This window comes from Lepidochelys kempii, chromosome 7 (genome assembly GCF_965140285.1).
Source record: "Lepidochelys kempii isolate rLepKem1 chromosome 7, rLepKem1.hap1, whole genome shotgun sequence".
Lineage (NCBI taxonomy): Eukaryota > Metazoa > Chordata > Testudines > Cheloniidae > Lepidochelys > Lepidochelys kempii.
Window position 1 is genome coordinate 81,122,829 of NC_136386.1, and position 25,662 is coordinate 81,148,490.

The following is a 25,662-nucleotide window of genomic DNA, read 5'->3' on the forward strand; positions in this document are numbered from 1 at the left end:
GCAATTATTTTAAGTTTACTGACTGCCATGAATAATAATCCAGCCACCTCAGATTTCCCCAAGAACCTGTTCAAAAAGTTGAGCACTGCAACATATTATGAAGAGCAACAAATCTGGACTATTATAGATCATTAAGTGAATGAGGAAACCAACAAGGGCTTTCTTGAAAAATGTCCTGCTGAGAGCTCTGCTACAAAACCACAGGTGCTCCAGAGCGAGCACTTCAACTGGTCACAGCTGTAGCAATACTGCATGAGGAGAGAGAAGTGTGTAAACAGTTCTATCGGAATGTGCTTGATTTTTTTCTGTAAAGTAACCTGAAATTTCTTCACTGGGGAGGTACTTGCATCAGCAAAGCAATGAGAACAGTCTGAATTAACCAGGCTATCCACCATCCAAAATAAAACCACTTATCAAGACTTGGTGAATCCAGTGGTGAATGCCATGGCCTACATATTAAATAAATAAATAAATAAATACCAAAGTGCATGGCAGTGCTGCTCTACCCTGTTGGCCACTATGAAGTGATTAAAGGGTCATTCAAATAAGGAAATCCAGAACAAGCTACACGATTATCATTGTCTACCATCCACTCACCAACTAATGAAGTACAATAGATTGGTTGCCGTTGGTGACTACCCAACAACTAACCAAACGTGACCACAGCCATCCAAATACCAACCCAGAGCCCCACAACTCAACCCTTTTGTGACCTTACAAGACTCACACACAAAGTTATTGACAAAAACTCCCATGATGCATTCACCTTAAAAAGTAGGTAGATATAATTATTAGTTATTAAAATTAGGTATAATTTGTTTTGTCCCCTTCTAGAAAACCATCAAGCTACAGTAATCCTACTAGGTTTCCTATTTTCATAGACTAGTTTCAAATACTTACACAGAAACTGCTTTTTCTTTTCCAGTGGTAATTCGTGAAAAACATCCCAAAAGATTTTAATTGTAGGATGGTCTGCCCAGTATTCTCCTTTATATTCTGTGTTCTGAAGTGACCAAAACATGTGAGTATTAGTCAAATTCACAAAATATCAGGACACTGTGAATATGTAAATACTGTATGTAGAAAGAGACAACACATTGCTACTGAGTTATTCAAAACTACAAATGTCATTGTTCTATATGCATTTTTATTTTTTTCACCAAAGTTTACTTTATGTTTTTACCTCTAAAGATAATGTTTTTTCCCCACACTGGATACCAGGTAACATCCTACCACTAAAATGATTCTAACACCAGTAAATTCTAATCAGGGTATTTACACTCTGCCTATATAAATGCCTCTTGCACTTTCAGTTGAATACATTATTATTTATTGACTGTACACAGTAACATTGTTTAATCACCACCGCATTTCAGTAGTGGATGTACAGTGACTCAAAGGACTTTGGGATCCTTCTGAAAGTTAAGAAATTTCTTGTGTGCATTTACTGAAAAATCCTAGCTTCTAAACAAAAATCCTAATGCCTTCCCAATAAAGTATACATCTACTACACTGAACACTAAAACTGGGTGTCTTTTTCTATTACTTTATCAATATAAGCAGGATTTGTAGCATCACATGAGAAGTCTATGAAATATAGGTGTATTACTACTTGTTAACATCTACTGTTCTCAGCCATGGTACACAGAGTTCAGGGATAGGCACCTCTTCATCACCAAAAAACACAAAATGAACTAGGAGACCTAGTGGAAGGTTCTATATTAGAGCTATTGTTTTTAATACTACAAAACTACTGTCCCCATTCATTAATGGCATGGATTAGTATTTGTGGATTTATAGGGAGAGACTTGAAAGAAAAGAAAATGAATGGCACTGGAATAGGAAGGAAATTCCACACAGCAGGGTTCTTGTGATACCAAACAACACAAATGGAACTTGTGTAATGTTCAGAAGATATTTTAAGGATTTATAGTCCAAAAAACGAAATGGACCTTTTTTCAGTTTAAAATATTTTAAAATGTTTATCCAGGTGTTTTATAAGTTCCTTTCTGCCTGCATGACTTCATAAGGCAACACACAAAAGTAATTCAGAATATATAACTTGTTTTGGACTACACAAACCTTGTCATCACACCCATGCACTAAAATATATTTGGCCACTTGTTGACTAATGCGTTGCATATTATAATAAGGAAAATTCCTAATGGTTTGTGTGTCTAGATAATAAGGGGCACTATAAAAAAAACCCCAACAACAGAACTCACATCTAGGTCACCTGCCAGTAAATGGAGCTCTGTGATGGTTTTTGGAGTAGATGGAACTATCATTCAAACAAGAGATGTGTGAAACCACCAGAGACCCTTAAACTTAAATTCTTTGAACACAAAAGTTCATGTATTAAACATATTTTTTGTTAACTTTTTCCCCTTAAAAATTTAATATATATGGTTCTCTCTCAGTTCTCCGCAACGTTTGTCCAAGAGATTTTAGAGAGATCAGATATGAAACATTAAGGGTGAGGATGAATCTGTAGAAATTAAAGAGACTCCATTTACTGTTAGCAAAATTCTGTTACCTCATCTTTAGGGGAACTGGAAAGCTTAACTTCAGCATAGGAATGTGGGGGCAGGAAGTGCTGGAGAGGCAATACCATCAAGTGTTTTGCTTTTGCATTTTAAATGTATACCAATTTAATGTACTCTAACTAAACTAGCACTTACCTTCTCCAGTTCTTTCCAATCATAATTTGTGTTCCCAATCACCATCGCCTGCAGCTCACTGGGCTGGAAGAGCTGAAGAACTTTACCACCACACACCTTATGAAAGCCTGCATGGAATGCATCAAATAAGGAAGCCACTGATTTACTGAAGATATAATCCACATAGGCATCTACAAATTCTTGCCTGTAGAGTGAAGACAAAAGCAAACACATTTTAAAAAACTGAAGATATTTAAGCACCATTCTTCTATAAATAAATCAATGGTCAACTTAGCACAAAATTCTAATTTTTAAGATACTGTTTTCTGCCTATGGTCTTTGCTATGGCCACAATGAAGATCCTTTGACCATGAGCAGAGCATGAATTCAAATCTTCCCAAAACTGAGAGAGTATGGACTGGACAAAGAACATTAAATAATGAATTTCAGACAACATGAGCCTTTTAATTATTTGTACCCTCCACAATGAATTGGCTCTTCAGAAGACTTGCACTGCCTCTTAAAATGCTGATTCACAGTATAGTGGTCTGAAACTAATTATTCAAGTCACTGTTGTTCCTTTACTAAAAAGGATTATTTTCAGTTTTAGGGAGTGATTGTGTATGCTCAGTGTTGGAAGACAAATTCATAACTCTCATGGACATCTTATGTTCTGTATAGTGTCTGGGTCAGACAGAAAGGGTTAATTACGGTTAGGGAAAATAGTTTGACTAAGAGAACTACTCCTTGTTACTAACGAGCATGAACATTTCAGACAAGATACTTGAAAAGTTTGCACTCAAGTACACATGGCAAAAACCCAATAACTTACTAGTTTACTTTTGACTGAGAATATTTTTACACCAGTCTAGTCAGCATTAAGTGGTTCAATCATGCTGCCATTATTTCTGTTAGCAGATTACCAATACATTTTCTTTAGGGAAATCCATAGTATTTTTATGTTTTATCAGGGTCATCATTTATCTCAGAAGGATCATTTGAATGCACCTTGCAAACAGCCTGGCATTTGTTTGGGTGGTTGCCATGCAAATTTTTACAATGCTACCTTTTGCTAGGTAATGTTGCTGCAATATTCACAATATTATTAAGATTGTAATTGAGATTGCCATACAAAGGAAAATAAAGGGTGCTAAATGATACAGGACTGAAAAAAAACTCTTAAAACACTGTCAGTGTCAGATGATAATCAGTACTAACAATTATTGATAAGGCACACACCTTCCCAGTACACTTCAGGCAGTACCTGAATCTCTTGGCATGCTTCCAATTCATGTAAATATACAACAATTAAGCAGGAAAACAAAAAAAGTGAATAGACATCTTCATGAAACAACAGGTACTTCCTTAACAATGAAATCCCACAAATACTGGCAGCACCATAGTGATCCTTTACTATCAGCCAAGAATTTAAAGAAAAAAAAAAAAAAAGAAGAAGGAGGCTACTCACCTGAAACTGGAGATTTTTTCAAAATGTGTGGTCTCTATCTGTATTCTACGCATGGGTATACAAGCACATGCATCTCAGACCAGAAAATCTTGAAAATAATGTCTGTTGGTCTGTGCCTGCACCCTGGACCTCCTTGTGCTCGATACCAGTGGTACAAGGGGAGGTGCAGAGCAACTACCTCTCCAGTTCCTTCTCTACTACAAATCCAGTAGTGTCTGAAGCAGAGGGGAAGGAAGGCAAGTAGTGGTATATGGATCTGGACCACACATCTCAAAGAACCTCTAGTGACAGGTGAGAATGCTGGTCCCTATGAGTATTTCACAGGTGGGTGACTGGCAAGCAGTAGTCAAATAGGAAGGGAGGTATGAGGATGCAGGAGTACAGATGCCTGTAACACTGCAATTCCAGAGGCTGCATCAGCAGAAGAGGCTTGTAGCAACGCATAATACTTCTTGAAAGTGCAGATGGAATTCCAGGTTGCTCCCTTACAAATGTCTAGCAGAGGGACTTCTTAAAGAAATGCTACTGAGGTTGTCTGTGCTCTAGTGGAAAGGGCCCTCAACCCATCTGGAGGAGGGAGATGCACCAACTGACAGCAGAGGAGGATACAGCCAGAAATTCACTTAAAGAGTCTCTGCGCAGATATCGCTTGTCCCCATGCTCACTCTGCTATAGCAACAAATAATCTAGGTTATTTTCTAAATGATTTCGCTCTTTGCAGGTAGAATGCCAATGCTCATCTGATGTCGAGAGAACCAAGTCTCCTCTACTTGCTGGAGGCATGAGGCAAAGAATACCAGTAAAGCAAATCAACTGGTTTATGCAGACCTCAGAAGTTACCTACAGGATGAATTTGGGAGGAGTCAAAGGGATACCTTCTCTTTATGAAATGTATGTGTATGGCAGGTAGACCATGAGGGCCTCCAGGTCCCCTTTTCTCCTGGCCAATGTAATGGTCTTCCGGAAGGCACCCTTCATAGAAGATGGGACATCAAGAACATGGCCATCGGTTTGAAAGATGGCCTGTTAAGTGTTGAAAGTATGAGAGTAAGATCCCACTGTGGCGCTGGCTTCACTACTGGTGGGGAAATTCTAGTCAGACTCTTTAGGAATTTGGTTGTTACTGGGTGAGTAAAAATAGAAGAGTCATCTACTGGCAGATGGAATGTACTGATTACTTCTAGCCGGATTCACAGCAAGCTAACGGAAAGATTGGTCTTGACAGTGACAACACAGTCTAAAATAGAAGCAAGACCTGCTGGCCCTGATTATAATTGGTTCTGTTGCACCCAGAGAGGGGGGGGGAGCGGGGGGGGGGGGACACACCTCTATTTGGTTCGATAACATTTTCTGCTGTGATTATGAATAGTTTGAATGAATGCTCTAAGTCTGACACCCATCCAAATATCAAGCTATGAGGTCAAGAGAGTCCAGGATGGGATATCTGATACTGTTGTTCTCCTGAGTCAGCAGGCACAGAAAGGACTAAATACTATAGGCTCAAGCAGCAATCTGCCCAGCCAACCATATTTTCCCTGTCCTCACAACCTCAGTTCAGCTATAAGCACGTCATGGTCTCAAGGAACATGTTCTCTGCTCCACCTGTCCGTGAAAAGGAAGCAAAAACAGGAGCATGCAAAAAAGAAAAACTAAAGCAAAATGAAAATACACAAAAAAGCCAAGGGGAAAAAAGAACAAACAAAAATATGTGCGAGGGGAAGGAGCGAGAGAGAATGGACAGGGGGCAAAAAAAAATTACTGGTAACTAAGTCAGGGCCCTCAACAAAGGGAAAAGTGGTGCCATCGCCATCTGCCAATACACTGAAAGGAGTGGAATGGGAATTAATAAAAAAAAGTTTGTTTTAAAGAGAAGTAATAGAATCCATCACTTCAATGACAAAAATCTCTGCCTGAGAATGTTACAAGATCCTTACCATCAGACTCATTCAACTTTTCTGCAAAGGGAAAAGATGTCCCCAGAATTACCTTTCCCAAATTGGGGGAGGCTAAAAGACTGCATAAAAAAGGAGGCTTTGATTGCTACTCAGCAAATTCTAATTATACTCAAGTTCCTTGCAGATCAGTGCAGTTTTGTTTACGTTAACCATTTAGCAGTCTATGACCATTATTAAGAGAGATGAGTTGTCTTCCCTAGGGAGGTGTATTTAGCAAACAACCTAACCTTATAAAATGAAGAGAACTGTCTAAATGGGCCCTACATAGCTTTCAAGTTAAAAATTCGAGTTGAAACAACATACTTCAAATAGCAACTAATAAATTACAGAAAGAATTATGTTCTCAGCAGCTGGAAGAATTAATCACGTTAAATAAAAGCTTCCCCCCCCCACCAAATATGCTAATTTCTGGATCAGAGCAAGTTATGTTTAGCAGTCTAGATATACCTTTCTGAAACAGGCTAAAATTGAAGCACTACCTGACCACTACACCTGCACCATTATAATTCATTTACCTATTTTGTTTGACCACAGGAACGTCAGCACCTTTGGGAACCAGCTCTTTTACTTCTGTTGTTCCAAAATTTTCCACAGTGATCTGTTTAAAAGTAAAATGCAGAGTACACTTAATCTACTGTTCCAAAAGACCATTTCCCTCAGCACAGGGCAGGTCTACACTACCGCCTAAGTCGATCTAACTTATGTTGCTCAGGGGTGCAAAAAAAGCACCCTCTCCCCGAAAGACGCAAGTTTTGTGCTGCTCACACAGGTGATATATTGGCAGGAGATCTCCCACTGATGTAGCTTACGCTTCTTGACGAGGTGGAGTAATTATGCCAACGGGAGAGCACTCTCCTGTCAGCATAGCATGCCTTCACCAGATACCCTACAGAGGCGCAGCTGCACCAATGTAGTGCTGTAGTGTAGACCTGCCCTCAGCCCTGGGCAGTGGTTCACTATCAGCTTAATATTAAAATACCAACTGAATGCAAACTTCTAATAGGAGAGCATCTAGTGGTTTTGGTAACATATATTCTGCTAGAGGCAATCATAATGGATAGTTAAAGCTACACGTAAAATACTTTAAAAAAATTCAAAAGCTTACTGTAAAGTTGAGACAAAATGTCTCCTCTATGTCATCTTCTGGGTAGTCCAGTAACTGCTGCATACTTCTGCAAAACAATGAATTTAGTCTTCATCTTGATGCATTGAAAAATTAACATATGTTGAGTAAGTGTTCTCAGTCCTATATCTTTCTACAGCAGTGGTTCCCAAACTTGTTCCACCGCTCGTGCAGGGAAAGCCCCTGGTGGACCCGGCTGGTTTGTTTACCTGCAGACGCCGGTAAATAACCGGCCCGGCCCGCCAGGGGCTTTCCCTGCACAAATGGCGGAAACCACTGGTCTACAGTGGGAACCACTGGTCTACAGTCATCTTCTTTGGATTTCTCACTTAGATGACTAGCATTCAGAAGTGCAAAGTTAAGAAACCCTCCACTGATTCATGTTTCATTTCAGTTGTAATGCAGCACAAAGTTTATTGAACATTTTCTTGTTTTTCCTTCATTTCTGGCGGCCTAAATTGCTTCCAATTGTCTACTTTAGAAGCAAGGTGAAAGGGTTCTTATTTTGGAGTTGGAAAGGAGCAAGAGGGCTCACAGAATGAGAAAAGAGGCAGGGTACTGAGAGAAACAGAATGATAGCAGCCTGATCCTTCATCTCAGTACCTGAAATATGTGTTTATGGGTCAAAAAACAGTAGTGTAAATCCAAACTCAACTTTTAGCCTAACTGTATTATTCTAGTTAGAGCTTTTTGTCTATTTATTGAGATATTATTTATTCAATTCCTTGTACATTACAGGAAGCTACATCGTGCATTTAATAAGAAAGATGATACACTGGTTATCTTGTCATTCTATTTATAATCAGCTCACCTGCCAACATCAGGCATTAACTCTTTTAAGTCATCTAGGGAAGGCTTCTTATTCAACAGCTTCTTGTACAAAGCCAAGGGGAAATGAAGGTCTACAATAGTAAAATTATATATTGCAAGCCCACAGACAACACCAATCAAATGGAACAAGTCACTGTCTTCAAAGGTCTATGATGAACAGAAAATACAAGAGTTAAGAGTTAACATTTGTCAACTTAAAAAAAGAAAAACTGTTCAGATTTTTAATAGGTTTATATTCTATTTCATTTACATTTCCTATAAATAAAAATATAATCTTATTTCATAGATATTGTTAAAACAGGTAAGTTTTTAAACCAGTCGAGAAAGACTGAAATCCAAGGAGAAAAAACGGTTACCTAAACTTTTGTAACTGTTCAAGGTGTGTTGCTCATGTCCATTCCATTCTAGGTGTGTACGTGCCCACGTGCACAGTTGTTGGGAGACTTCTGCCTTAGCGGTATCTGTAAGGCTGGCTGTGGCGCCTCCTTGAGTGCCATGTTCTGCATCGGTATATCAGGCACCACCGGCCCTATGCCCTCTCAGTTCCTTCTTCCCGGCAACTCCAAGAGGGGGAAGGATAGCAGGTAATGGAATGGACATGAGCAACTTGTTTGTTTCACTCAGCACTTATTGAGCTTCTGGGGGATTCTTGCAGTGTCAAATGTGTTGAAGTATTCCAATAGAACGGTGCTTTTAATGGACTGAAATTTGATTACTCAATCCTTTGAAAATTAGGGTCTTGATATAAAATTTCCACTTAAAAATATAAGCCACGTCCATTACTGACCTCTCTAGACCTACTATCAAAAGGCAATTACCCTAATGTTTTGATTGCGGTGTGACTGGATTTCAACTTCTATATCCAAAAACAGAGGCAACAAACTGGTGAAAACTTGAAAATTTGGGCTTTAGTGACTTGCTCACACACTTTGTTAACAACAGAGCAGGAACACAAGCCAGGTCTCTCGACTTCACTGTCTACATAAGCTCCATACACAAGGCTACATAAGGGAAAGGAATTTGTCAGACATGATGTTGCCTACTTTTCTCTGCTATCCTGCTTTATGGAGTTTCAGCTATTTGTACCACCTTATTTTTCCTGGCATTTTTGGGTTCTATACTTGTCAGGATTATGAGAGAATTAGTGGGGAATGGCAGAATCTTAGCAAAACGTGTGATGAAGGGGGGAGGTTTTTAACCCAATAGTAAGAGGAGTGAATCTCCTTTGTGGCCATTTTATTCAGCTTCTCCAGAAATATTTCCTTAGAAATCTAGTGCAGTCCACTATGAGTCAAAAGAGGATTCATTCACTGCACAGTAAAGCATACCTTGTCAGAGAACCAGATGAGCCTGGACTCTTCATAGTACCTAAACATTCCATATTTGGGATCAAGCAACTCTCTCATGATGAGCAAGAAAAATTCTTTGCGAACACCTCCTGCATCAACAGCTTCTTCCCCTACAAAAATAACCTGAAATGGGCACTTCAGTTAGCACAGAATATAGAAAGGATATGCAAAACAAATTACATTTAATCTAAAAATATACTGAATCTTTTTTTAAAGTATAATAGCTACTCACATAAAAATTATGATCTGATTTAATGTTAGATTAAGGGAATTTAAGCAGTATAAAATGGCTATACCTTGAGTGGTTTCTTGTAATCTACATTCTTCGTTTTCCTTAGGACTTCCATAGCATCTCCTACAATATTGTCTCTGCGCACCACTAATATTAGACAAGGATTGACAGATTCAAATACAGGGAGAAAAATAGATGAGAAATTCTGTCTGTGAGCCTGGTCAACAGCCATCTGGGAAAAACCAAGTAAAAGCCTTAGTAATAGTAATAATGACGACAACTAACACTGCGTGCATGAAAAAGCCAAAATTTAAGAGCTTCTATCAATGTATTTATTTAGCATACATACCTGGGAGCCACAATTTTAGGTTTAGCACACTTTACATCCCTTTAACCTCACCAAATATGCTTCCTTGTAGCACCAAGAAATTCAACAGTGCTGTTCAACAGTTCCGTAAGGGTTAAATTACTGTTTTTAAACAATTAAAAACTTTTGCATAACAGAAAAAGCCAAACACACACTACAACCCATCCAAGGTCTATTGAAAACAACTGGCAAATGGAGGTTGAGGAGGTAAATATTAATCTGGCATAAATATGCATTAAGAAGTGGTTTCACAGAGTAAAATTTGTTCATATTTTTCTCGTAGCTGTTTTGTTTACAGTTTTATTTTCTTCCACTGTCTAACAATCTTTTCATTTGCTCTCCTTCTCCTCAACATGAAAAATCATATTAAACAAAATACTGTCATAAGTATTCTGATTATGGCACAGAGTTCCTAAAAGCTTGCCAAATATCTACTAAAAGAGATCATTAACATAAGCTATTCTGTAAATGGACACAGACATAGGATGAACATTTTCCTTGAATTTCCATTTATTTTTCTGTTCACATAACAATTGTGGATTTTTTGAGTATCAGTGGTGAATACAAGCTTTGACAACACATTCAAAATTGTATTTATTAACTTATTGTGATTACAGGCATTAGTATTTTTCAGCAGGAGTTGAAATATCTTCAGCTTCAAGACATAGGCTCTTATCACTGTAAGCAGGCAATATGAAAATGGGCATGGGGAGGATGGGGAGCAGTTCAAGTAGTCAGAGAGTTTGGAACTATTATTTCAGTCATTTGCTTTTATTTTTCTTTCACTCACTGTCCCCTTTATACATGTGATTTTCATAATTCATGACTCCTTTACAACAGCTGTGCAGGTATGTATTATAGAGAATACCAATTGTTGAACAATTTTTCATCACATCACACGTTTCAGCGTTGTTCAGATAGAAATAAGGACTTCCAATGCTTAACTGATATGGTTAGGTGAACATAACTCATGCTTAGAAATAAAAGGACACAATATAGGGTACGTTTTACAAACCATTATATTTATGAATTAGCTTTATCCATATTATTGGATAACGGAAATAACTAAAAATAGCAAGTATGTAATTTGATGGCAGCAAATAGGGAAAGAACCAATGATGATCAATATTAAAAAATGAAATCTCCATATTGCAACAATTTTTCCTGATTTAGAAATTCAGTCCCACCTTTCCACAAAAAATACATTTAAAACTATTTCCAAGCCTTGGCTCTCCCATTGCATTGCAGATGTAGGTAAGACCATACCTATTACAGTTTGAGATAAGCAATCAGTTGGTTGGTAAAAAAGTGCCACTTAACTACTGAAAAGGAGAGAAGTTGCTACAAAAGAGAATAATTTACACAGATTACCAAATAATACAATTTCAACCAGGTTCAAAACATTAAAAAGGGGGAGAAAAGTAAACTACCCCAAATTTATATCATGCAAATTACTTGTACAAAAGTAGGAAGAAAAAAACTAGATCTCAAAATAGTTGATAGATTTTAGTCCTTTTTGGGTATTTTAAAAAACTCACCTGCATTTGTAAGACAGCATCTGTTTGCAAGAGTGTAGTCTTTGCCTGTGCATCGAACACAAAAGGGTATGTGCAAATTGTAACTGGATTTTCTGTTAGCTAGAACCAAAAAGTAAAATATTAGTGCACAGAGTTATCATATCGTACTTAAAAAGCGTGGTTATAGTCAGAAAAAAATAGGACTGTAAACATGGTTCTCTCTCAATCAATATATCTGCTTTATTGACAAAAGATTTTACTGGTCAGTGCAGGGCCAATACCGCTGTGAGAAAGGGAGTGGATTTTTGAATTCTCTTATGTTTCATCAACAAAACAGTTAGATCATTTCTAAATCTTTATTATTGATATAGGTATGAGGTTAGAAGATATTTTGGTTACAGACCCTAACTTTGAGCTTGCACTGCTTACAGTTTTAAAAGTGTTTTAGGCCTTGTCTACACTACAGAGTTTTGTCAATGCAAGTTATCCCGACATACAGCCACCGCTTTAATTAAACCACTGTTGCATGTCCACACTATGCTCCTTCTGTCAGCAGAGTGCATCCACAATAGCAGCTCTTGCATCAACAAAGAGCAGTGCACAGTGGGTAGCTATCCCACTGTGCAGCTTGCTGCAGGGTGCTTTGGGAAGGGTTTGCAATGCCTCATGGAGCAGGTACAGCATCAAATTATGCAGGTTTCTCAATCTCATCATTCCAGGAGCATTCTACTAGATTGCCAGCCCCTCTTCAACTGAAGTAAGGGGGGGGGGGGGTGGAGTGTGAGAGACAGGGAGTGTGGGGGGTATGAGAAAGAGAGGCTGCATGTTGGAAGAGTGTGAGAGAGGAGGAGTGTGTATGTGAGAGAGACAGAGCATGTGCTGAGGAAGTGTGTGTGTTGGGGGAGGGTGAATGTGTCAGCATCCTGTCTCTAAATTCAGACAGCAGCTGAAAGCAATGAATCCTGAGGCAGGGGGAATGGGACATCCTCAGTATCAGACCCTGCCTCCCTGCGTCTCTTCCCCCACCCCCAAGCAGCAGCCTGCCCTGCCTGCATGCTGCGTTCCTAGTGCTAAGAAGAGCAGGATTCAGAGTTAACGTTTTGATTCTGTGATTCCCTCAGAGAACTCCCCCAGCCTCCTCTCCCCACAGGTCAAAATGATCCCCCACCTCCGCTGTAGTCCAGGCAGGACTGCATTCGCTGTGGAAGCTGGCATGCTCAGCTGGGCTGTAGCTATGTGAGCTCTCCACGCTGAAGAATTTCAATACTTCCTAAGGCTTTGAAAGGGGAGGAGTGCATGCCTGTGAAGCGGGATACAGGGTAGTGGAGTTCAAAACAGAGAGCAGAGGTCACCGTGGGCATCGTGGGATACCTCCTGGAGGCCAGTTATGGCAACATAAGGAACACAGTGACTAGACTGACGTTTTGTTGCTCTAACTTTGCTGCAAAAAGCTCTATGCTTCTCGTTGAGGTGATTTTATTTTGTCGGCAAAATGGGAGTGTTTTGTTGCCAAAAGTAGCATTGTAGAGTGTACACCTCCATTGATTTGTCGACAAAAGCTGCCTTTTGCCAACAAAACTGTGTAGTATAGACAAGGCCTTATATTTACACTCCATCAATGACTTCTATATCCAACCTGATTAGTTAATATAGAACAATTTTCTGAAGACATTTTTCTGACTATACCCACACAAATTGTAAAGTCTTACTTACATCTAATACTCTAAAATTAATCCTTGACAGAAATAGATCTTAATCAAAATTTCTGATTTCCTTACACTCTGAAAAGGAAGCCAGATTACAACCAATCTTACCTCAGTTAATCCATGGTTGATGTCCTATGACAGCAATGCACAAAGGTAGCAATAATTAAGAGTAAAAAGCAGCATTAGTGTCTGCATTAATTATTCTTCTCTGAACCAGCAAAAATATTTAGCTACAGTATTTTTAAAAACTGAATGATTAGAGAAGCAAATAAAAACATAAAAATTTTGCATTTAGAATTAATCCACAGACTATAACCAGACACTTAATTACTATATCTAGGGCAGAGGTGGGAAAACTACGGCCCCTCTGGCCCACGGGACTGTCCTGCCTGGCCCTTGAGCTCCTGGCCCGGGAGGCTAGTCCCTGGCTCCTCCCCCCTCCCCCGCTGCGAGCTCCTGCCAGGCAGCACGGCTGGCTCTAGCCTAAAAGGAGGCAGAGAATGGGAGTGGGGGAGGGGGGGTCAGTCAGGGGACAGGAAGCAGGGGGCAGCTGGATGGGGCAGAGATTCTGCGGGGTGGGGGGAAGTGGGGGGCAGGGGGGGTTGGATAGGTGTGGGAGCCCCTGGGTGCCTGTCAGGGGGCAGGGGTGTGGACAGGGGTCGGGGAAGTCAGGGGGCAGGGAGCAGGAGGGGTCCAGAGATGGGGTGGTCAGGGGACAAGGAGCGGGGGGGTTGGATGGGTCGGGGGTTCTGAAGGGGGCAGTTGGGGGACAGGGACCAAGGGTGGTGGTTAGGGGCGGGGTGTCCCAGGAGGAGGCGGCCAGAGGACAAGTAGAAGTGGGGGTTGGATGAGTTGCGGGTTCTGAGAGGTGCAGTCAGGGGGTGGGGGCAAGGCTGTTTGGGAGGGCACAGCCTTCCCTACCCAGCCCTCCATACAGTTTGGCAACCTCGATGTGACCCTCGGGCCAAAAAGTTTGCCCACCCCTGATCTAGGGTCTTTAAAAAGCAGTGCTACAATAAAGTTTTCTTCTTGGATGGACGGCACTAAAATAATAAATGCTAAGTTATGGGAAACATATTATAAATGTTATATTAACAGTAGTATTATCAATTTTTAAAATCCTGGCATTCTACATATAATGCTCACTAAGTCTTTATGTAAAAAGCAAGCTTTTTGCTTCTTCCCTTTTTTCAAGTTGTTATACCATATTATATGTTAAATGCAACAAAGCATTAGTACAACATGTTTTGATTTTCAAGGTGCAAAAGCCACTTAGAGCATGAGTTGAGATAAATCATCATTTGTTTCCATAATCTGTAGCTATTTTATTGTACACAAAGATTAAGAGGGAATGTGCAACTTTTTGGATGGACTTGAGGGGAATTTAGTGATAGAAGAGGCATATGTTACTGGAACACAAATTCTCTCTTTCCTGCATGTTTCTCTGTCACCCTCTGTTGAACGCAAAGGCAGACATTTCCCAAGGGTAGAACATGGAAATTAAATTTAAATAGCACCAAAAAGTTTTTAAAAAAACAGTACTATAAAGAAAAATCTCAAGGGACCAGGATATCTGAATAAGATAGTTACCTTTTCTGTAACTGGTGTTCTTTGAGATGTGTTGCTCATGTCTATTCCACAATAGGTGTGCGTGCTTGCCACGTACACCGGTGCTGGAAGTTTTTCCCCAGAGCAGTACCCGGAGGGGAGCGCACCCCAGCGACCCCTGGAGTGGCACCTCCATGGCGTGATATAAGGGGAGCTGTGTGCTCCCCCCACCCTCAGTTCCTTCTTGCCAGACAACTGACACAGGTGATGGAGGGCAGGATGTGGAATAGACATGAGCAACAAATCTCGAAGAACACCAGTTATGGAAAATTTAACTGTCTTTTCTTCTTCGAGTGACTGCTCATGTGTATTCCACAATAGGTGATTCCAAGCTATATCTGTTGGAGATTGGTAGGAGTTCACAAGTTCTCAGGATGGAGGACAGCCCTGCCGAACACGACGTCATCCCTGGTTTGGGAGACGATCACATAGTACGAGGTGAACATGTGAACCGAAGACCACGTGGCGGCCCTACAAATGTCCTGGATGGGGACGTGGGCCAAGAAGGCAGCTGACGAGGCCACCCTCACAATCAGAGGCGGGAGGGATACCCGCCAGATCATAACAGGTGCAGATGCACGAAGTGATCCAGTTGGAAAGCTGCTAAGTGGAGATCGACCAACCCCCCATGCGCTCAGCCTAGGCGATGAACAGTTGAATGGCTTGGTCTGCTCAAAGTAGAAAGCCAGACCCCGTCACACATAGAGCGTGTGGAGATGGCACTCCTCACTGAATGTGTGGGGCTTGGAGCAGAGGACCAGCAGAAAAATGTCCTGACCCATGTGATAGGAGGAGACCACCTTCCGGAGGAATGCAGCGTGTGGAAGGAGCTGGACCTTGTCCTAATGAAACACCGTGTATGGGGGCTTGGAGGTAAGGGTCCTGAGCTCCAACACCCGCCTGGCTGACGTGATTGCAACCAGGAAGGCCACCTTCCACAAGAGGTGGGACCAGGTGCACGTGGCTAGTGGCTCAAACAGGGGCCCTGTAAGACAGGTCAACACCAGGTTCAGGTCCCACTGCAGGACCGGGGGCCTGGCAAACGGGAACAGGTGGTCCAATCCCTTGAGGAACCGGCCAGTCATAGCACGGGAGAATACCGTGTGACCCTGCACTGGTGGATGGAAAGCCAATATGGCCGCCAGGTGCACCTTGACTGACGAGGGCACTAGGCCCTGGGCTATAAGTTGGAGAAGGTAGTCTGGGATAAGCTGGATGGGGGCAGCCACCGGGGAGACACCCCACTCAGCCGCCCATCTGGAGAACCGGATGCCAAGTAGGAGTGGCGCATGGAGGGCTACCTGCCTTCTAGGAGGACGCGCTGGACCCCTTCTGAGCGCGTCCTCTGCTCCCTACCTTACTATTAAGCAGCCATGTCGTGACATGGAGAGCCGCTATGTTGGGGTGGAGGAGGCAGCCCCAGTCCTGGGAGAGCAGGTCCGGGTGGAATGGCAACCGCCAGGCCCTTGAGGGTCCCGTACCAATGTTGCCTGGGCCATGCTGGGGCAATCAGGAGGACCCAGGCCTTGTCCATCTTTACCTTTTCCAGGACCTTGCTGATCAGTGAGAACGGGGATGGGGGGGGGGGGAATCCGAGGGCTCCTCTATCTCCTCTGCCTGGAGGTGGAGGCTTGATGCCACCCTTTTTAGGAGTTCCTAGTGGGCCCTAAAGTCCTCCTGCGGGACTGAAGGGAGCGGGGCACAGGGCCATAATTGCCTCATCCAGGGAGTGCGAGGAGGCCGGTGCGGTACTTTGGGTGTCCGCCGGCACCAGAGCGTCCACCACTTGGATGGTCTCCGGGCACAGTGCCGGGGATGTACGTCCCACCAACTCCCTCCTCGCAGGTCTGGAGAGGGAGGCCAATGGTGTCTCTGAGGCTCTGGCTACCGAGCGAGCCCCCCACCAGGGCTGCGTCAGGGGCCACAGTGCCCACTGGGCCAGCCACAGGGCCCGGAACCACTGCACTTGCTGCAGCCCCGGCGGGCCAGGTTACTCGGCCTGTCTGGCCTGGCCCACGGAGGGATGACTTCGAGCGGAAGCCAGGATGACCAACGACCTGCCACTGTCCCGGGAGTGATGCTGACCACAATCTCGAAGTAGAGGATCGGTCCCGTCAGTAGCAGCTGCTCTGCTATCGGCTCCAATGGCGGACCCGCGACAGCGAGATGCCGGCGATTCATGCCTGGGGCTGTGGATGCGATGCCTTGGCGGGGTCTTGGAGCGGGATTCTGAGCGGGAACGGCATTGATGTCCATGCCGTGACCGGCTCCAGTAACCCCTCCGAGACAAGGGCCTCTGGCTACGTCTGCCTCTGTCCCATCAGTACTCACTCCTTGAAGTGGAGTGGTGCCAAGAGTCTCAGTCGGATAGCACCCAACCAGACAGCTTGGTGGGAGTCGAGGGCGATCCACATGGACTTTGCCCTGAACAGTCACTGGGCAGCGAATGGCATCGGGAATGTTCCCTGGACCGAGAGTGGTACCGAGCCAGGGGCGACTGCGGAGATCCCAGCGGTGGCTTGCCCCTGGAGCACGGGACCGACATCAGCGGCGCTCCTGGTACCAGCATGGACAGGATGTCCCAGGCTGCCTGCAGGGCCTCCAGCGTGGAGGGCATCTGGACAGGCCTCGTCCGAAGCGGCTGGGCTACTCTGCTCTATGAGACTCGGAGGCCTAGAGGCCGGAGGGGATCGAGGACTGCCCGACATAGGTCTAGCCTCTCCCCGGGTTTACCTCGGTGCCGCTGCGAAGAAGGTGTCATTTTTGCCTTTTGTGCCCCGTGGATGGGGAGTGGTGCCAACTGGTCTGAAGCGGCTGGGCTATTCCGCATTACGTGAGTTGGAGGCCTAGAGGCCGGAGGGGATCAAGGACTGCCTGAAATGGGTCTAGCCTCTGCCCCGGGTTTTCCTCGGTGCCGCTGCGAAGAAAGCATCTTTTTTGCCTTCTTGTGCCCTGTGGACAGGGAGTGGTGCTGACTGGTCGAAGGCTCTGGAAGGTCGCCGCACACCGACACCGCGGTGCCGGCTCGGAGTGGTACGCCAGAGTCAGAGTCAGCGCCAGCTCCATCAGAATGGTCCAGAGCCTTATGTCTTTTTCCCCTCTTGGTCCAAGGTTTGAACAACTTGCAAATCTTGCAACTATCGCAGATATGGGTTTCTCCCAAACAGCATAAACAGTCTGTGTGCAGGTCACTCCTTGGCACAGATTGCCTACAAGTGTCACATGACTTAAAACCCAGGGCATGCCCCAACCCAGGCACTCAAACTAACTGAGCAGCTAACTAACTAGAGGTACTAACACTGAACGAACAAGCAGTTCTGGGGATGAGCTACAGCAAAGCTGGAGCAGAGTAGTTCCGATGCACCTTCACTGGCGGAAAGAAGGAACTGAGGGTGGGGGAAACGCACAGCTCTAGGGGTCGCTGGAGAAAAGCTTCCGGCACCGGTACATGTGGCGAGCACGCACACCTATTGTGGAATACACATGAGCAATCACTCGAAGAACCCCCACTTATAAAAGTTAATGGCCAAAATGAGAACTACAAAGGTGTTTATTTAACACACATACTCCACACACACATGCACCTTACCTTCTCTGAAACACTAGCTGACCTAGAAGTTCACCAAATATAATGTATGTGAAAGTGCACATTTATGGAGCTTTTTGTACACATGGCACCTGTTATTTTTTCCCTAAATCACTCAGACTACAGTAAAGTCCTTTAAATAAAATCTCAACTGTTTTTAAAACAACTCTTTATATTAGTATTTTATTATTAGACTGTAATAGTCTTTTTCCAATTTATGTGTACCTCATGGTTGAAGGCTGGCATTGGCAAAGCTCTTCCAGTGACTTGGAACAGAGCCCAAACAGCTGACAAGCTGTGTTTCCCAAATAGAAGCTATGATATGATATGCTATTTGTGTTCATAGAACATTTCATTTGGTCTCAAGTGAACCACCAGAAGGTATTTTTAAGACAACACACACTTCCATCGCTAGAAGAGTAAAAAAAACAACTGTACTAATGAATTCTGGAAGACCACTAAAACTTTCAATTAAAGTCTAGAAAAAGAATATTACAATCAGATTTTAGCTAAGAAGAACTGAAGCAAACAAGACATTATACATATAAAAAGTTTTATCCCCTGAGTTATCTTATTAATCAAAGTAGATTCCAGAGCTAGAATAGTGACTGGAGGGAAAGTGGTTCCAGATGAAGGACTGTGTTAAAGTTCATCCAGTAAGTGACTGAATTGGTCTACCAGAGCTTGCCAGGTAAGTAGCTCAACAGACTAACTCAAATGACTCGTGCAATCAATCAATAAATAAATAAAAATTCCTCTTGAAACAAGACTCTAGAATCAGGTCCCCTAAAGTTTAGGGAAAGAAAAAGGACAAAGATGTCCATTGTGTTATGGACAAACTGACAATCCCCACCCCACCCTCACCCCCCCCAAAAAAAACAATCATGACACATAATGGCTCCCCTCTCCACGGAAATTCATATTCAAAATCTCAACAATGAATGTGCCTATAGAGTACCCAACAAGTGTTTTCAACTTTTCATAGAGCATTTGTGCCCAGAAACCAATGAAAGCAATAGCGGCAAAAAATATCAATCCCGTAAATCTAACAAGCAAGCCACCATAAAAGCATGAGATCCTCCTATGCTGAGGCTAACAAAAGTTTGATCAAGAAACCTCTGTAGATCCAAAAATAAAGAACATATTCACCAGTGAAGAGGTTTCATCTGAATTGGACAAAAGGGTGAAAAAATGCACCTGCAATGAGATCTAGAATACAGATATACATATTGGGTGAAGAGACTAAGATAGGAACACTCTTCTGATAAATAAAAAACAGGTCCCAAGAAGTTGAGATTGTACAGAAAGGAGAAGAGATTTTATCAACTTTTGACAAAACCTTTACAGTGGGAAAAATCTTTACTGTATTTCCTTCTTCACCATTGAAGTTGTTCAGCTACCAGTAAGAGAAATCATTTTCCAGGTGTCAGTACTGAAACTTTTCCCTCAAAGTACCTTAAAAGAATGACACAGGAATGGAAGAACAGTCAGGGAGGATGACCTGAAATGGATTCAGCCCATCCATCAATAAGCCAGACTTTGGACACTCAGCTAAAAAAAAGCCGGTTATTATTTGTATTACCGTAGTGTGTAGGAGCCATAGTCATAAACTGGGACCCCACTGTCAGGCATTGTACCCTGGGGAACTCCCTACCATTAATGCATATGCTGAAAATAGCACTAAGTGAATAAGAGCCACATTAGAAGTGCTGACAGAATAATTCCTCCCATTGAAAGGGCCATCAAGAATTTCTTTGGTATGAAGCTCAGTGCTAAAGAACTGTTTTAATTTGGACCATGTCCAAAGAATGAAGGTTAGCATTTTCCATAAGCAAAAGATAAAAGATATGTCTCCCTCACTTACTGGTTCAATATGTCAAGTAAGAACAAAACTCACTTCCTTGGAACACATCTTCACCTCAAGCAGTTTGTACAAAAATGTGATCTGTGATGGACGAAATATGGTATTTCTCAGAGTTTCAATTGGCATTTTTTTCAAACTTCACCAAGGAACTGAGCAAACAATCATGCCCCAAAGTTTTAACAAGAGAAGTAACAATTATAAAGAACTCAGACTTACAGTTTCAGGTTCGACAGTCAGATAATAAAAAAACATATACACGGTAAGGGAAGGTTTTAATAAATTCACAGATTTTTAAGACCAGAAAGGACAGTTAGATCATCCAGTGTGATCTCTGGCATAGTACAAGCCACAGACTTTCACTCAATAACCCCTATAACGAGCCCAATAATTTGTGTTGGATTAAAGCAGGTCATCCAGAAAAAAAATCCAATTCTGAAGGCTTCAAATGATGAAGAATACATCACTTCCCTTGGTAGTTTGTTCCAAAAGTTAATCACCTCCATAATCCGTATCTTATTTCTAATTTGAATTTGTCTAGCTTTAAATTTACATACAATGGTTCTTGCTGTCTTTCCCCACTAGGTTAAAGAATCTGTATCTGGTATTTTGTCTTTGGTGAAGGTACTTATACATTATAATCAAGTCATCTCTCACTATTCTCTCTGATTGTCTAAATCTTTTGAGTTCATTAAGTCTTAACTGCAAGGCATTTTTTCCCAGCCCTCAAATAATTTTTATAGTTTTTATGCACCCTCTCTAATTTTGCAATATTATACTTAAAAATACAGATACCTGAACTAGATGTCTGCCTCCCCAATGCTATATACAGAGGTCAAGTCATCTCCATATTCCTCATCACTACCCTCCTGTTTACACATCCAAGGACTGCATTAGCCCCTTTTGACAGTGTTGCACTGGGAGCTCATGTTCAGTTGGTTGTCCACTATCATTAATCATTTTTAGAGTCACTGATTTCCAGGATTCAGTTCCCTATTCTGCAGGTATGGCCTGTATTCTTTGTTCCAAGATGACTTTGTCTTTGACTATTAAAGCACATTTTGTTTGTTTGAATAGGTCCAGTTTACCAAGTGATCCAGACCACTCTGGTGTGACTGCCTGGTCTTCCTTATTATTTACCACTCCATCAATCTTTGTTGCATCCACAAAATTTTAAATCAGATTATTAATGAAAATGTTGAATAATATCAGGCCTAGTACAGATCCCTGTGGAACTCCATTCAAAATACTACGTTGGTTTTTCATTAACAACTACCTTTTGAGATGTTTCAGAGTAACAGCCGTGTTAGTCTGTATTCGCAAAAAGAAAAGGAGTACTTGTGGCACCTTAGAGACTAACCAATTTATTAGAGCATAAGCTTTCGTGAGCTACAGCTCACTTCATCAGATGCATATCGTGGAAACTGCAGCAGACTATATATACACACAGAGAATATGAACCAATACCTCCTCCCACCCCACTGTCCTGCTGGTAATAGCTTATCTAAAGTGATCATCAGGTGGGTCATTTCCAGCACAAATCCAGGTTCTCTCACCCTCCACCCCCCCCCACAAATTCACTCTCCTGCTGGTGATAGCCCATCCAAAGTTACAACTCTTTGTCATGCACATTGTGTAAAGAGTTGTAACTTTGGATGGGCTATCACCAGCAGGAGAGTGAATTTGTGGGGGGGGGGGGGGGGTGGAGGGTGAGAGAACCTGGATTTGTGCTGGAAATGGCCCACCTGATGATCACTTTAGATAAGCTATTACCAGCAGGACAGTGGGGTGGGAGGAGGTATTGGTTCATATTCTCTGTGTATATATAAAGTCTGCTGTAGTTTCCACGATATGCATCTGATGAAGTGAGCTGTAGCTCACGAAAGCTTATGCTCTAATAAATTGGTTAGTCTCTAAGGTGCCACAAGTACTCCTTTCCTTTTGAGATGTGTTTGTATATTTGCTTGTGTATTTGACTTTGAAAGTCCTTGTGGCAGATGAGGCACTAGACCAGTAAGGGCTCTTTCTATACTAAAAATTTAATTAATATGAAATGGAACAACCTTAATTTTATTCCTTATTAACACAGTCACCGTTCAGCCACCATGATTTTTGAAGGCATTTTACAAAGAACAAGCAATACCCAAAGACTAGAGGGAAGCTAGAGCCATATTTTAAAAGGGAATGCAAGGAAACAGGAAACTCACCATTCCATATGCCTGCTGCTGGATCCAGTTGATGTAGTCATTTCTGATGTCTATCAAGTCTTGTATTTCATGAATGTAAAATTTGTCATACTGTATAATTTGTCCTCCTCTCTCATTTACCTGAAGAATAGTATGATTGTTTACTTTTCATTATTTTTATTTTTCATTATTACTTGCCACAAAATGTTTGCTCTAATGTTTACCATAACAAGTCTTTTTTTTTTAAACAAACAATTTAAGCTACGTCAGTCTAACTGAACTTAGATACCTTACCAAACAAAAAGTAGGAAAGAGCTTTTCCTTCCCAACAGAGTAAACATTAAAGGTGTCCAATGCCCACAAAACCAGAAGAAAGGATATATGGGAGGTTGAAATGCAGATTATTCAGAAATCCCATGAAATTGCAAGAAAAATGGAACAACGATAGCTGCAGCATATAGTTACATACTGTACAGTGCTGTCATTTTAAAATTACTGCAGACTTAAGAGCGAATGAAGCCTTGTGAGATCCACTAGAAAACACATTCTGGATGGCCATCTCATATTTGCTCATTTAAAAGTTCAAGGATCTCTTTTTTTAGCTGCAGTCTTAAAATAACTGCACATCAATTTATAGTCTCAATTTTATTATGGTAAATGAAAGTTTGAGTCTTCTAATGTATTTTACTGTATTCTCTCAAATATAATTACTCCATTTAATTTGTGTTTCCATGAAAACTGATAACTGTCCTAGCCAATGAGAGCATGCTCGCCAAACTAAAATTTAGTATTCCAGTGATTTAGACATCCAGAAGGCATTGCTAACAAGAAAACTATATAGTGTCAATTCATAGAAGAATTCTAAATCAGAGCACTTTCACTCCTTCACGGATTACAAAATAAAAGGGACTTAATTAACACTGCACAACAGTTGACAAAATAAGCAATTTGGAAACAACAATTAGCTTAAAACAGCTCAGGACATACCCTATGTAAAACTTCCAGAACTTTGAGAGAAGTGTGTAGAAAACTGGTAAAGATTCTTCTTTCAGAATTGGGGATACCAATCTTGTATAATTTTAGGAGGTGGACCACAACATCCTTGTACAGCTCCACTATCTTGAGGAACAATGGAGGTTCAAGTATAGACCACCAGTTTTCTGTCAATAAAGAGCGAGCATATATACGTAAAACTTACAATCACAACTGTCAGTATTATATGGCCCTTCTTCCTAAAAATTATACCTCCCAGAGATTGAAAGCTATAAAGAGATTATGGTGGAGAAATAGGAACAAAGTTTTCATTTCTACTGAAATGAACTGGTGTAGAAAAACTGTTTAGAATGGGAAATGGTTATCTACCTTTCCGTAACTGTTATTCTTCAAGATGTGTAGGCTCACGCCTCCTGCACAGACGCTGGAGATTTTTTTTCCCCTCTCAGCATTACCCATTGGGGTGGCTTAAGCATGCTCTGTTGACACATGCCACTACATGCTGGTACAGTAGATCCTTGCTATAATGCCCTTGGCAATCGCGAACCTTGGGCTATAACAAACATCCCACCTCCAGCCTTGCTGGTTGTGGTGGGGAACTGACAGCTTCTCCAGTCCCAGAGCTGCCAGGTGTGTGTGTGTGGGGGGGGGGTGAGTGGGGGAGAGATGACAGCTCCTCCGGCCCCAGGGCCGCAGCTGGGGGGCAGAGAGCTGGTAAAACTAATACTGAGAGGCTGAGCAAGTCCCTTGCAGCTGCATATCCCTCTCGGTTCCTCAACTGTCTGTCAAGGGACAGCCCCGACAGGCCTGGCATCAGCTTAGGAGGCAACAAATCCCTTTTAGATGGCGAGGCTTCTGAAGCAGCTCTCTCTGCCACATGCTTAGCAGAGTCCTTGACTCTGTCTTGCCTTGGTACCAAGGTTGGTGGGCGAGATGCTGAGCCCGAGGAAGGTCTGTGTCTCTTCTTTGGCACCGGTGATGGTGATCGAGAAGCCAAAGATATTTTTGATGGAGCACTCCGTACTGACACTGAAGTATTTGGGGTGCTCTCCCCATGTGATGATTCCAAAGGGAGTCTCAGTGCTGCTTTCATAAGCAAGCACTTACACCTTGCTGTTCTGTTTTTTGACCAGGATCTGAAGCCCTTGTCGCTAATGTGTGCCTCACCCAAGCACTTAAAGCAGGTTAGATGGTGAATCACCAACCAACATAGGCTTTGAACAAGTCCCACAGAACTTAGACCTCGGGGAGCAAGGCATCTTTCTGATACTGAGCCTGGTTCTAAAAAAAGGACAAACAGTCCAAAAGGACGCCAAAAACCCCTGAAACATAACACTAATTTAGCTAAGAAAACAAAAATCTAAGAACTAACAATAACTACATCTATCTATGAGAGAGGGAAGGCACTTGAGTTAGCAAAACCAAGATGGCTCTGATAACGGTCACAGGCGGTAAGAAGGAACTGAGGGGAGTTGAAGTGGTTTCACCCTCTTATACGAGCACACAATGGCATGTGGTGACAGAGGGCACTCAAGTCACCCCAACAGGTACTGCTGTGGGGAAAAAAACTCTGACTTCTGTGTACAAGACACACACATACCTACAGTGGAATGGACAGGTGCAATCGCTTGAAGAAATTACAGATACTTGGCTTAAAAATAGGGACATTGGGACATTATGCTGAAATGTTCTAGGGTTTTTTTAATCCAGGAATTTTGAAAAAAATAGAAGTTATTGGCAAATATGGATGCTAGTATCTATTGCACTGGGGCAACTTTGAAGGGAAATTAAGAGGCAGCAAGGTAAGCAGATTGAATAGGCAGACAAAGGGGATTCCAAAAGAGCTGCATGTTTGTCAGTATGCAGCTATGTATGGAGACAGAAAAATGTCAGGGGAGAGGAGCTATAGAGCTCTCCCTAAAGCACTGCCCCCTTCTATGGGAACAGTTGTAACATGATGGGAGTGCAGCAAACCTTTGAAGGACCAAGCTGTACCTAGCACAACACTTTGTTAAGTCTTTAATTAGAACTTTCCTTCATTATAAATTAACTCTGCACAATCAAACAGCTACCTAAATGCAAGACACTAACGGAATCAGTTTTGTTATAAACAGAGGAAATAAAATATAAGATATAATTCAAATGTAAATTAAAGCCAGAAAATCTGTGGGGAAAAACGTGTCAAACAGCTATTCAATGGGAAAATATAGTGAAAGCTGC

The 25,662-nt window shown here is 42.1% G+C and overlaps 1 protein-coding gene across 6 annotated transcripts in view; it reads right to left on the minus strand.

Moving 5' to 3' along the window:
- HERC4 (HECT and RLD domain containing E3 ubiquitin protein ligase 4) overlaps window positions 1-25,662 on the minus strand; it is a 121,866-nt gene that overhangs the window by 57,453 nt on the left and 38,751 nt on the right. For 4 of the 6 annotated variants that reach the window (XR_013636075.1, XM_078853806.1, XM_073353449.2 and 1 more), the window contains exons 15-25: window positions 23,437-23,609; window positions 22,471-22,590; window positions 13,317-13,340; window positions 11,524-11,622; window positions 9,683-9,850; window positions 9,366-9,509; window positions 8,018-8,184; window positions 7,189-7,255; window positions 6,599-6,681; window positions 2,682-2,865; window positions 901-1,003 (exon numbers count right to left, since the gene is read on the minus strand). Coding sequence is in view for 4 of the 6 variants with exons in the window: in XM_078853806.1 (XP_078709932.1) it covers window positions 901-1,003; window positions 2,682-2,865; window positions 6,599-6,681; window positions 7,189-7,255; window positions 8,018-8,184; window positions 9,366-9,509; window positions 9,683-9,850; window positions 11,524-11,622; window positions 13,317-13,340; window positions 22,471-22,590; window positions 23,437-23,609 (1,332 nt within the window). In the remaining 2 variants the exon portion in view is untranslated. Of the gene's footprint in view, window positions 1-900; window positions 1,004-2,681; window positions 2,866-6,598; window positions 6,682-7,188; window positions 7,256-8,017; window positions 8,185-9,365; window positions 9,510-9,682; window positions 9,851-11,523; window positions 11,623-13,316; window positions 13,341-22,470; window positions 22,591-23,436; window positions 23,610-25,662 lie in introns of those variants that run through there. The other 2 variants (XM_078853805.1, XR_013636076.1) reach the window with 2 other exon arrangements.